This window comes from Gossypium hirsutum, chromosome A06 (assembly GCF_007990345.1).
Source record: "Gossypium hirsutum isolate 1008001.06 chromosome A06, Gossypium_hirsutum_v2.1, whole genome shotgun sequence".
NCBI lineage: Eukaryota > Viridiplantae > Streptophyta > Magnoliopsida > Malvales > Malvaceae > Gossypium > Gossypium hirsutum.
Window position 1 is genome coordinate 1,470,179 of NC_053429.1, and position 13,300 is coordinate 1,483,478.

The 13,300-nt window shown below is 28.4% G+C and overlaps 1 protein-coding gene across 1 annotated transcript; it reads right to left on the reverse strand.

Moving 5' to 3' along the window:
- Positions 1 to 1,285: 1,285 nt before the first annotated feature.
- Positions 1,286 to 4,301, reverse strand: LOC121230269 (probable transcription factor KAN4). Its single transcript, XM_041114791.1, has 6 exons — positions 3,598 to 4,301; positions 3,429 to 3,505; positions 2,971 to 3,007; positions 2,703 to 2,802; positions 1,869 to 1,956; positions 1,286 to 1,787 (listed from the first exon to the last, which is right to left on the reverse strand). The coding sequence occupies exons 1-6, from the start codon at positions 4,001 to 4,003 to the stop codon at positions 1,662 to 1,664; spliced, it is 834 nt and encodes a 277-aa protein (XP_040970725.1). The 5' UTR covers positions 4,004 to 4,301; the 3' UTR covers positions 1,286 to 1,661.
- Between the last annotated feature and the right edge of the window lie 8,999 nt (positions 4,302 to 13,300).

Sequence of the window (13,300 nt, forward strand, 5' to 3'; positions counted from 1 at the left end):
TATGTTGTTCCGTAAAGCTAAGTTTTAAAATATGGAAGAAATGAGTGTTTTCGCAACGCTATCATCTGATTAATTTCATTTCACTTAATCTCTATTTCACGGTCACATATCTTTCCAATTAAGTAACGGAAACTTTCTTCCTCTCAACCATTTTGATTTGATTCAATAGTCTTCCGTTAAATAAAAACATATTTAATAAATACTAATAACTCCCGAATGGATAATGATGAGAAAATTCAACTATTGAGTCTAAAAAGAAAGAAATCCTGGTAAGTTGTATATGCGAAATTAACGCTTAGATTAGAGTTTTGAAAACTTTTACTTGCGTCTCGAAAAAGTGTTGCAAGGGATTGAAATTTCAAGAAGTCGAATCACGATTTTAACAACAAAAATTAAAATGTTTTACTCATTTAGCATTGCTTTAGATAGAATACCTAGTTTTAACCTTGAAAATTAGGGATAAATATCAAATTTATATATAAACTTTAGTTTAATATGCAATTTGATACATAAACTTTGATTTAGTATAATTATACACACGAAACTTAAATTGTGATTCATATGTATATATAAAACTTTAATTTTGATTCAATTGTACACATGTAAAAAATAAATACAAACATTTATTTTCATATTGGATTAATATAATTGTTTGTGCGCTGGTGCTAATTCAATAATATCGTTAGTGATGTATGAAAACTTAATCAAATTAAAATTACATGTATAAATATCATAAAATTAAAGTTTATGTATGAAATTACACATTTTATCGAAATACATATATAATTTTTATATTCATCTCCAAAAACTGTAATAATAGTAATACTAAACAAAGCCTAAATCGGTCTGAATTGAAACAATTAACAACCAGCCAAATTTGGTGGTCCCTTTTAAGTTTCTTCTCTGCATATATTGGCCCAGGGTAGTAAATTTAAGAAACAATTAATCATCATGATTCATGACTATTCTGGAAAAAAATGGGTCCTAAATGAATATGATCACACTTCCTTTTGCATATGTGTTACTTTAATTAATACATAGGATAGGGATAGAGCTATTATTACAAAATTTCTCCATGACCCCTCTGCATGGAGCATGGACCTGTCTCTTTATCAAATTTTGTACGTTCAAATGTTATTCATCATATAATTAATGTGTCATAACTCACAAAATCAGCTATCCAAAAAAATCTAAACCACAAACCCAAAGAAAATTAAAAGATAATGTCATTGATATTTTGATGGTGGTACAATGCTTAATATTGTCTATAAGTCTTTCTCAACTCTTAAACAAAAGAATAAATATATTTCAACATGCTCGAATCTACATCTTCTTACACTGACAACAATATCATTGTCAACCAAGCTAAAACTCAGTAGGCTATTAGTTAAAGATAACTAATACAGTTCAAACCTTAACATTTCTTTCCCCTTTCTTGATATTGTAATGACTAAATAATACATGGAAACAAGAATAAGAAAAAAAGGGGGCTTCACCTTTTGTGTTGTTTTTCTTTTCATTGCATGACAAAATTTAAAGAACAGGAACAAGGCTAGTTCATATTCATACAAGTTAGATATTTCATCCCCAAAATAACAACAACAAATAAAGCAATATATTTGCTGGTTTTCTTTTGTTTTTATTATTAAAAACATGTTTTTTTAACACTTGAGAAGAGTTAAGTCATTTGAAGATTCATGAGCAAAGCTTGGCCTTCCAAGGGTGAATTCTAGGTTAAGCAACATGTCTGGATTTGACACATGAAGCACTTTATTGTCTCCATCCACCTATGAAAGAAAAACACACAAAATTAATATTCATTATTAACACAATGTTCCATTCTTTTCCTTTCAATGAAGCAATCATACCTTAGCATCATTTGGATGTAAAGTCAATCCATTCCCATTGCTTGATATGCTCAAATTATTCACCTCCAATGATGGTAGCCAAGAACCACTGCAAAACGAGGAAATCACTAATTAATAACATGAAATATCACTCTACAGATCATTTACTTTTATCATTTGACTATGTGGGCTCTCTTTATTACAACCTTACCTTATTTGTCCGTTAAAATTTTGAATGTTATTAAGAGTTGCCGTTATATACTTATAACAGCATTTGAGACACTTATAAAAACATTTGAGATTCATATCATATTTATTTTAAAAAATTTAACTTAAAATACTATTAATAATAATATTAAGCACCAAAACTCTAATCATATCTTTAATAAAATTTATAAATATAATTTCATTTATTAAAGATTATTTCATTTAGTAAATATATGATTAAACATTTTATTAAAATAATGTCTTAATTAAAAATTATTATTTTTGTTTCACTTAAAATTTTAGATAAAATATTATAAAGAATTAATTAGTAAAAATTTTACTCCATATTTTATATTATTATTGTTATTATTATACAAAACTCATCGTTTAGGGTACTTTTCGTAAAATGTAACAAAAGAGTGGCATTGAGATTTGAACAAAAAAGCCTTGACTTTGATTATGAGGATTAATACATTAATTCCACATCTAAGCTTAATTAATTACCTCATCTTCATCAAAATCTATGTAAACTTAGCCTTATCTACACACCATAAACAATGAACAGACAACATGTTGGACCAAACACAGTTCTCCATGGCCAAGGATGTGTGTGTGTATATATACACGTTAAGTTAATATGATCCTCACCTTTGGGTCCTTTGTGGTGTCGGTTGTGGTGATATTAGTCTACCATCCAAATCAACAATCCCTGACCTTTGATTCAAGCTCATGTCTGTTTGCATTTGTCCTGAAATGGTGATGTTGGCAAAAAATGATTTCACATTTTAGATTTTTTAGGCTCAAGCTATGTCTAATAGTACCAAATGAAAAATGGAGCTGTCATAATTGTGTATGGGGAAGACAACAAGAAAATAATTGAAGAGATATAAAAATGTTGGAAAAAATTTCCAATTACCTGATCCTTTGTCAGTGCTCTTCACTGTTCTATACATCTGCATGAAAAAACCAGAAATAAAAGTTAACCCGACGTTTATATAGGTGGTGAAAGCTTAATATCTTAAAACCTTAAGCTTGCCATCCTGGCCAAGGACTAATATGCAAAAGGAAATTGCATTGTTAAGATTACCATTTAGATACCCTTTTGTCCTTTCCCTTTGTTTCTCTCCCTTACCCACTACAATTGAAACATATATAGAAATACAAAAATAGAACAAGATAAAAGTGCTAAAACAACTCTCAAATCATAAAAAATAACAATTTTCATAAAATATTGTCAATTGAGTCTTAATTCAATTATTGCAATAATTAAGAAAATATGGATTTAAACCCGCTTAAACACATATCTCGGGGATTTATGGGCAAAAACAGGCATTGTATACAAAAAGACTGAAGGATTGCAGAGTTAAAGCCCACCTGCAAGTGACTCTTCACGTGAGCTAGGGTTAGATCCTTAACATTCATCAACTCTAAGACAGATTTTGGTGTTGCTCCTGTTTCAGTTGCCGAAAACATGTAAGAAAAAAAAACAAAACAAAAATAGATATATTGCATATATGAAGTGTATATATGTATATGTTAGTACTTTCATGGCCACCAAGAAGCTGGACTGCATGAACAAAATGAGCATGAAGTGTTGTAGTCCATCTCATCCTAGGAGCTCTAATACTTCTTTTGGCTCCATTGATATTCGTTCTTGAACTTCTCTTGAAATCACGACCATAGATTTGTGGCTGATATTGATGATGATGATGCTGATGATGATGATGGTGATGATGAACCATTTCAAACCCTAAGCTCAAAGTAGGCTCTATAGGATTATTGAAGTACCCATTTTCCTGGCTTAAATCACTCCCACTGCTCCCAGAATCAGTAGTTGAACTCCTATCACTGTAAATAGATTTCATCGACAACCCATCATCGGCCATTTCTTTAACCGATGGTGGGCTAATCTGCAAAGATAGATCAGGCAAAGCTGTGGTTCTCATCATTGTGGAAGGCTAAAAAAACCCAGATACAAAAGGGAAAAAATGGATTGATTAGATCATGAGTGGCTTATGATTAGTTTGCATGAATGGTGCTTGGTTATACAAGAGAATATAGGCTTTTTTATTAGGATCTACACTAGGGTTGATAAAAAAAAGGATTGCAGGAAAAGAGAGATTGATTTTTTATGGGGATGATAGTTTTGAAGAGAAAAGGTTAGTAAAAAAGGGAAACTTATGCATTTAAAGGACGCAGAGAAAAAAGATCAGAGCCCTTTTGAATGGAGAAAGATATATATATTGTATATATATGTATAATAATGGTGGTTTTTATACTTATGCTATTGCCAGAGGAATGGTTGGAATTCGAGAAAAAAATAAATAAAGGTCAATATTTAATTTTTAATAGGAAAATGTATTTTTAGTCACTCTCTCTACTCTTTCTTTTTGGGGTCTAATTGTTTTTTAGTCCTTGCACGTTTTGGACATTTAAGTTTAATTTTTCTAATTTGCGTTTCCACAATTTAGATAATTTGTTGTTTTGATTTAATAATTGAAATCTAATTGATAATAGCGTCAAATGAATTTTGTTAAATTAAATTGTGTGACATTTTTAAAATGAAAAATTTGCTCACGCGATGATGAATTTTCAATCTATATTCAAATTCTGGATCTTAAAACATCATATTCAAATTGAGATTTAAGCATTGTACTTAAAAGGGTGAAAATTAAATTTTCCTCCTTTTACAATTTAAGAATTCTAATCCAATCATTAACGGCAATAGTATTTCTTGACTAGAATTATGGCATCCCAAATGAATGTTGCTTAATGGACATGTCAATTTGATAAAATTTAAAGAAATGTACTAATAATGTTAATGATTGAATTAAAATTTTAAAAAAAAAAATAAAAGAACTTCGACACATGTAATATTAATCACGTCAATAATTACTTTTTAAATGTCGCATAATCCAAGTTAACATAAGTCCTTTGACGTGGTTATTAATTGGATTTTAATTATGAATCAAAAGAGTAGAAAGACTACAATTCTAAGATTAAAAATAATTGGACTAAATTTTAAATATGCAAACATTTTAAGGACCAAGAACAAAATTAAACCCCTTTTATCTCTCCTTTTCAATGGAATATTTGGAATACTTTTTTTATTATTAAATCAAAAACATGATAATAGCTGCATTTATTTAGTCTTATTTTTTCCCATGCACACGTGGCTTAATTTATTCTTTTAATTTTTTTTTCTTTGAAAAGGTTATTACTGCCTAACACATGATGTTTATGCTTAAGCTGCTATGATGTTGATATTTAATAAAGTCACAAACTTAATTAATCAAACTCATAACCATAATCATTAATTAATCCCCCTTCTATATATACCAAAACATACTTAACCTTCTTTATTATATTTACGACACATCTACGATGCGGTGAAAAAAATATGTAATATATATCATATTTGAACGAACGAAGTCAAAAATTCTTTTTTAAGATGATGGGAGTTAAAATTCAATATTATCATTGTGTTGACTTATATTTTACAGTTTCGAAGGGGATGTTATAAAATTTAAGGGTCTAAAATAGAATTTTTTTTTTACTTTGGGGCCCTTGCGTCTGTTTATACTTAGATTAAACTCCTGGCTAAGTTGGTGCCACAAGTCAACCGGATATTAATTCAGTTTACGAATTACTAAGAGGCCTCTTTATGTACAAAATAAGTTATATTATTATGATAATATTTTTTCTATTTTCACTTTTTTATAAATCAATAAAAACTCAATCACAATAAGATTTGAGCTCATGAGTTATGACACAATGAACTTTAAACATTTAATTTGGTAAAGCATCTTTTGATTAAAAAAAATTCACCCACACGCAAGCATGCCATAATCTAAAGATCAAATAAATTTTTAGTTAAAATGTTAAAGTTAAATGTTCAAAATTCATTATATTGCGGGGTCAAATTTTATTGTGATTGAGTTTTTATTATATATAAAAGGGTATTTTAATAACTTGTCAACTATATTAGTTTTCGCTTGACTCGTGACATCAACTCAATTAATAATTTAATATAAGTATAGATAGATACGAATGTAACATGTCTATAAATTGAGCTACATTCTCAATTATATTTATGAATTTACTACTTTAATATTTTTTTTTTAAAAACACATTCAAATTCTTGGATATTTGAACCAAACACGACCATTGACGCCCTTTTCGTATTTGATATTTGATCACCCCATTCCATTGCTATCCTAATTGTCGATTCGGCATGTATGGCAAAAACTCAAATTGCCCAATGAGCGTTGAGCTGTACACGTCGGAAGAAGTCTCCTAGTGTGGGACTATAACTATTTAGGAGAAGAGCAATGTCGACAGATTGGCCGGAACGTCCAGTGATACCAGGGCTGCCAGTCCCACATTCACATGCAACTATTTGTTAATTGCCTTATGACCCTATTTTCTTTAGTTTATTTTCCATTTTAATCCTCTAACCAACAAGCTCAAACCATCTAATTAAATCGAGTTAATCTAAATTAGATCAAATTGAGTTTAATTTTTTTAATCATTTCGAATTGTGATCAATTTCAAGTTCGAATCAGTTTAATCTTATTTGCCAAATAAATTTAACTAATTAAACCATTTCAATTTTTTCGTTTAAAATTTACATTCGAGCTTAGTCTACTCCAATGTATTGGGACATATTTCACAAAATTAATGTTTGAAGAATGATGCCAACAAAAATATCAATATGTGCCCCATGGTCAATGCTACATTAATTGATTTGACTCATTTATCAACCTCATAATTCTATCCAAGCATAGCTATTTTCTAGTATTAAAGCATAAATAGTACTTATTATTCTAACTAAATTTGGAATGAACATTGAAAATACATAAAATTGTAGTATAAAATGCACTGATTTCTGAAAATTTTGTAAATAATAAAACCAAAAAAAGGGAAATAGAAAGAGAGAGATATAACTTGTACATTATTGACAATTTAGTACCTTATATGCATTGAATTATATGGTAGGCCATATAAAGTTTTCCATACAGTGTCATTAAATTTGATATATTTTTTTTTAAATCGAAAATTAAATTTTGAATTCAGTAAAATAAATTGAGGATATTATTGGATAAAAATAATTAAACCCTTGCAAATTTTAAATGTAAATATGGTTGTACATGAAAAAAAATGGCTTAAATGCAACATTGGCTCTCAAATTATATCACTTTTTTCACTTAGGTATATGAAGTTTTTTTATTTTTTCAAAAGTAGCAAGCTCAAGCTCAACTAAAAATTCGGGGTTAGATACTCAACTCAAACTCAATCAAACATCAATTGCTTAGCTCAAGTTTAGCTTGAGACATAATAAAGCTACTCGAGCTCGAGGTCAATTAAACTTATTTTTCAATTTTCATACTCAAGCTCAATTAAGCTGATTCGTATTCATGCTCGAGCTTGTTCATACTTAAGCTCTTTCTATATGATAAGAGTAAGAACATGCTAAAATGAAAACCTCGTTTAGGCTCATGAGCCAATCGAATTAAGTATCACAGTGCTCGAATTCGACTCGAATGGTAGCTCGAGCTACTTAATCTCAAGCTCGACTCAATGATTACTAAATCAAATTTGAGTTTTTTTCAAGTCAAACTTAAATAACTTGTAAGCACCAATATCTCATTTACACCTCTAAGCTAAACAATCAATTTTATCCCAAATCATGATACCAATCAATAAGAATGTAATATATGTCATACACTTTTGGGTAAAATGAGACAAACTTGATAATTTATATACCGCTTTTGACTAAAAAAACTATTAGAGATTGTGTGACCTGAATTTCATCACTTGTTGAAGAAATAAATACAGTGGCAAAATAAGGGAATCAATAGGGGCAAAAGGCCAAGGGTCGTACAACACAAGTTGAATCCGTATAGAACTACTCTTCTTCTATTTGACTTTGATTAGAACATGGCTTTTCAATCCTTAAATTGATGTAGTCGAAACTCCTCTTATATCATTCGTTTTTCAACATTAATGAATTTCTCCTCCTCTACCCGTGGTTTTTCCCCGAAAAAGTTTGTATTATTATTTTTCCTTTTTCTTATTGCTTTGCAATCATTTTACTGCCATTATCGACGTTTATTATAACAAAAACTTTATATACCTAACTGAGAAAAGAAAAACAAAACAATTTAAGGGCCAATTTTAGAATTAACCGAATAAAAAGATAGATAGAAGGCGCGTTGACAGCACGTGAAGGGAAACTTAAAGATTGAAATAAAAAGGGGTAGTGTTTGTCGAATGCGTAATCTTGGCTGATGCCCAATATTCCCTCTCCGTGTCCAAATATTCCTGTTTTTAATTTTGCATTAATTAATTAATTAATTAATTATGCTGTCGAGCCCCACCCGCGCGTGGAAATCCACAACCATAAATTCATATTCCCTAAAAAATAAAACATATTCCTCGGCGTCAACATGGCTCTTATTATGGTCTTAACCTCTTCTTTTGGTCAAATTCAAGTTTTGGTCCCTTTTACTATATTCAAATCTTGATTTACTCTCTGTAATTTAGAAAAACGGACCAAAACTTGAAATATGACTCTTATTATATGCAATTCCAGTGCAATAAAAAAAATAATCCACAAGCAGATAGTGTTTGGCACGAAAATTCATACATTTTAATTAAAATAGTTAACTATTCGGACTAATTAACGACATTATAAAAACTAAAGTGATCGAATTATTTAAAATTAAATTACAAGGACTAAATATCAAATGTAAACATCATATAGGGATCAAAACCGGAATTTGACTCCTTCTTTTGTTCTCTTTCTCTAGTTCTTTTATTTCTTCAATTCCCCCGTTTTATATGCTGATTTTTCCCTTTAATTTATTCTCAATTCTCCAACTCCAATGACCTCCCTTCCTTATTCTATAATCCCATTTGTTTTTAATTAAAGAATTTCATCCATAATTTTCAAATTTAGTCCCTATAAATTTTTTTTAGGAATTTAGTTTCTCTTTTTTTTTTCAAATTTTAAAATCGAGGTCTAACTATTAATATTGTCAAAATTATTTTCTTAAATTCACGTTCATTACAACGTCATTTTTGTACTTACATTGCCTCAAAGTGAATATTTTTTTCATTTTAAAATGTCACACCAACAAATTTAACAGTGTTGATAATTGGATTTGAATTTTAAAATATATAAAAATAAAGGTAATAAATTCCTAAAATAAAAGTATAAGGAATCAATTTTAAATTCGTGAAGAGTACAGGACCTAACGCGAATTTTAACCATTATAAAAAAAATGTAGATTTATTTGAAATGCTTAAAATCATATATAATAAAAGTTTTGGAAGCCATGCAGGGTCAGCGGCTGATGCGCTCTAGATTCTTTGGGAAATGAAAAAAATAACCTTTTTTTTTTCTTTTTCTTTGGTTGCTTGTGTTGGGTTTTATTTAAAATTTAAGAATGTAATTGAATTCCTTTGTTATTTGTCTTTTTATTTATTTATTTGTTAACGTAAATTAATCTTTCGTATTCTGTAGACTTATTAAAGGGTAGATGTTAGTCGCAAATTTTAAAGCTGCTTCATACTCAATGTGAGGTTCAAACTTTCAACTACTAATTAATATAGAAGAGACCCTCGCTATCTCACTTAACTCCGATCGACTTTTATTCGTCTTGATGTGAGGGTTTTTTATATTTTGGATTAATGAATTCATAGGGTTTGCATTTTTGCAGTGAGGTTAATTAATATCCGGTCAACATGTCTCTCTATGGCTCAATTGCTTGGGTTTTATTCCATATTCCATGTGTTTGTCTTATAAGAACAATTTCCTATAACTTCATGTAGTTTTTCGATATAATTTTTTGGTAGAAGTAATTTGGAATTTTTTGTATTAGGTGTGATTGTATTTTACTTCTTTTACATAAAAAAAATAACAAATTAATCTCTGTACACTAAATTAAAAAGTAAATTGATCATTTTTTATTAAAAATTTTATTTATTTCTATTGTTAAAAATAAGCGTAGTTGACAAAATAGTTAAGTTATACATGATATGCCATGTGTACCTCATTCTAATATACGAGGACTAGTTTTTAACAATAAAAATGGATGATATTTTTAACAGGGAGATTAATTTGCTCTTTAATCTAATGTGTGAGGAATAATTTACCTATTTTTTGAGTAAAGGGGATAAAATGCAATTCGACTCCTAGAAAAGAGCCTCCATGATACTTTTACTCTCTCTTTTTTTTTTTAATAACCCATCATCAACAAAGCCTTGGTTTAATGGTAAAGTTAAAGTTTTGAGAATTTTGAAATTTTGGGTTTAAACTTCGCTATATATACACACTATGTGTTCTCAATTCAAATTTTATATATCCAGGTTTATTGGTCTAGATCTAAATATTATTATGATTATCAATCCGATTGTTTTGAACTTGCAACCTTTGATTATACTTGTAACTTAAAGTAATAATAATAATAAATAGAAATTATTTGAATCACATCAGATTAAAAATTGATTAATAAATTTATTTAAATATAGGGTTTGAATTAACCTTATCGGAACCAGTAAAAAATTAGGTATCAGGACGAAAAATTAACGATTGAACCATTTTTATAATTTTTTATCATTTATTTAATTATCATTAGACCAACGACAATTAAATTAATTGAATAAAAAATTACTGATTTGATTGATTCAACTATCAATCCAATTAAAAAATATATTTATATTTTATGGGTTTTTTTTCTTATATGAAAACAACTACGCCATTTAAATTGATCTCATTTAGTAATAGTGTTTATTTTTTATTTATGGATGATCATCTCCTCCAGTTGATAGCTGTAATTTAAATGATATATATATATATAAATGTATTTTAGTGGTGTGATGTTTGTCCACTTAACAAGCAAGAACAAACATGTTAATTACTTTTGCTAATTACCAAAGTCATCTGCTGGTAAATGCCTGTCCACAACACAAATAATTATAATAATAATAACAATATTCAATGACCTAGCTTTATACCTAAATATATGTTTAGAAAAACCAATAACACTAAAAAGTCAACTTAATATTTACACAACGTACAAGTAAGTTTTTTCTTTTAAGTTATATCGATTCCGATTGTAAAAGTATTATGAATTTTTTTATATTATGAGTCAAATTATATTTTGTTTTCTCTACTTAAAAAACAGCAAATCAGTCCTTGTACGTTAGAAACCACTTTTTATACGTTAGCATGAATTACATATGACATACAATGTGCCACTATTTAGTTATTCTGCCAATCATGTCAATTTTTAACACTACAAATAGATGAGAAACAAAATGTAATCTGACTCCCAGTACATGAATTCATGATACTTTTACCCAATTTCAATACATTCAATAACTAGCTTAACAACTAAATTGAATAACTAATTAAGTAGTAAAGTAATTAAAAGAACCCACAAATTTTATATAAAATGAGACTCAAAATTATAACATCTCAACCTTGCTATCACTATTGAATGAAAGTGTGAATGGTAATGTACGGGTAAGTTTTGGTTTCATACATACTTTGTCTTGATTCTTGAAGGTTAAAAAGAAAAAGATGTGTATATTCCTGGTGGAAGAATATTAGGTTGTACATGGTGATTCGTGAGTTAGGTCTATAGGGCATGTGTTGCTTTGAGATTTGCATGTACATATATATATATATATAATGACCACTACCACCACCTTCTCCAACAGTGTTTAATTGGAGAGAATTTGGGAAAGAAAGTGGACAAAAGAGAAAGGAAGGAATCACCGAAATCAACGCCGTTTAGGCTGACGTGCTCCACGACATTACATCACATGAATCACTGTGAATGTATAAATAAAACCCCTGGCGGGAGCTGGATCCGGATGGCTCCCCATCCCACATCGTTCCCGTTGGTTTCTGTAGAATTTTCTTCTGTCTCAATCTGCAATATTTGTTTATTTTATCATCAATGTATTTTTTTATATTTGTTTTACGGATTTTAAAGGTTAATAATTTTCATAAGCTGATGGTTATTTCATTTCATTATTATCACTTTTAAAATTCAAATTTAAAGTCTTTTTTACCACTAAAGGCTTGAATTATCTAATCTTATTTGAATTTAAAAAATCGATCATGACTCAATTTGAATTTAAAGTGTCACCGAGATTCTTATATTAGGGGTCAAATTGTATTTGCCTATTTTATTCAAAAATGGGCATATTAATCTTTACACATTAGATCAAATATTAAAATAATCATTTTCGTTAAAAATTTCATCTATTTCTACAATAAAAAATTAACATGGGCGACAAAATAGCCAAACAATTACACGTGGTGTACCACGTGTACTTTATGTTGACATATAAAGATCAATTTTAAATAGTAAAAATAGATGAAATTTTTAAAAAAATGACTAATTTACTTTTTGATCTAATATATAAGGACAAAATGGGACAAAATGTAATTTAACGCCTAATATAAAGACCTCCATTGTACTTTTATCAATAACAAGTGTTAATAATCCAAATTTGCTTAATTCAAACTGGAACGAGCCTAAAATCAGGAGTGAAGTCACTAGTCTTGCCCCTTTAGTTAAATGAAATAATTTTAATTTTAACCCCTCTTAATAGTTAAATATCTAAATCTTCTCACTTGATCCGCTGGTTAATTGAGATAATTTTAATTTTAGCCCCTTTAAATAATTATTTATTTAATTTAAACTTTTTATTAATGATAAAATTATATTTTAACCCCTTAATAAATCTAGCAATTCAATTCAAACCCTTTTAATAATTTTTTGAAGCTTTGGTCTTTTGAAAATTTTATATTCTTTATCTCGATTCCCCTTTAAAAAATTCTTTAATTCCCTTTAATCTAAACTCAAAATTAACTTAAATAAATAACTCAAATTAACCTAAAATAAACCAATTTAAAAAATTTGAGTGTCAAACTCAAATGATCCAAAGCTCAAACTTTGAATACTTGATCCAAAATCAATATGATGCAACCAATAATTAATGCATGAGAAAAAGAAAGTAAAAGGACTATAACTATAATTAAGATGTTAACCATAGTAAATTAATCAATGAGTAAAACTAGGTAGAAAACACAACTTGGTCAAAACTAGCATTTAAAAAACATCAATAATATTATTAAAATAATTTTAATTATTATTAATATTATAAAAAATTTATTTTTTTGAATAATTTCATTATAGGTTCTGATCATATCTGTTTTATTTTAT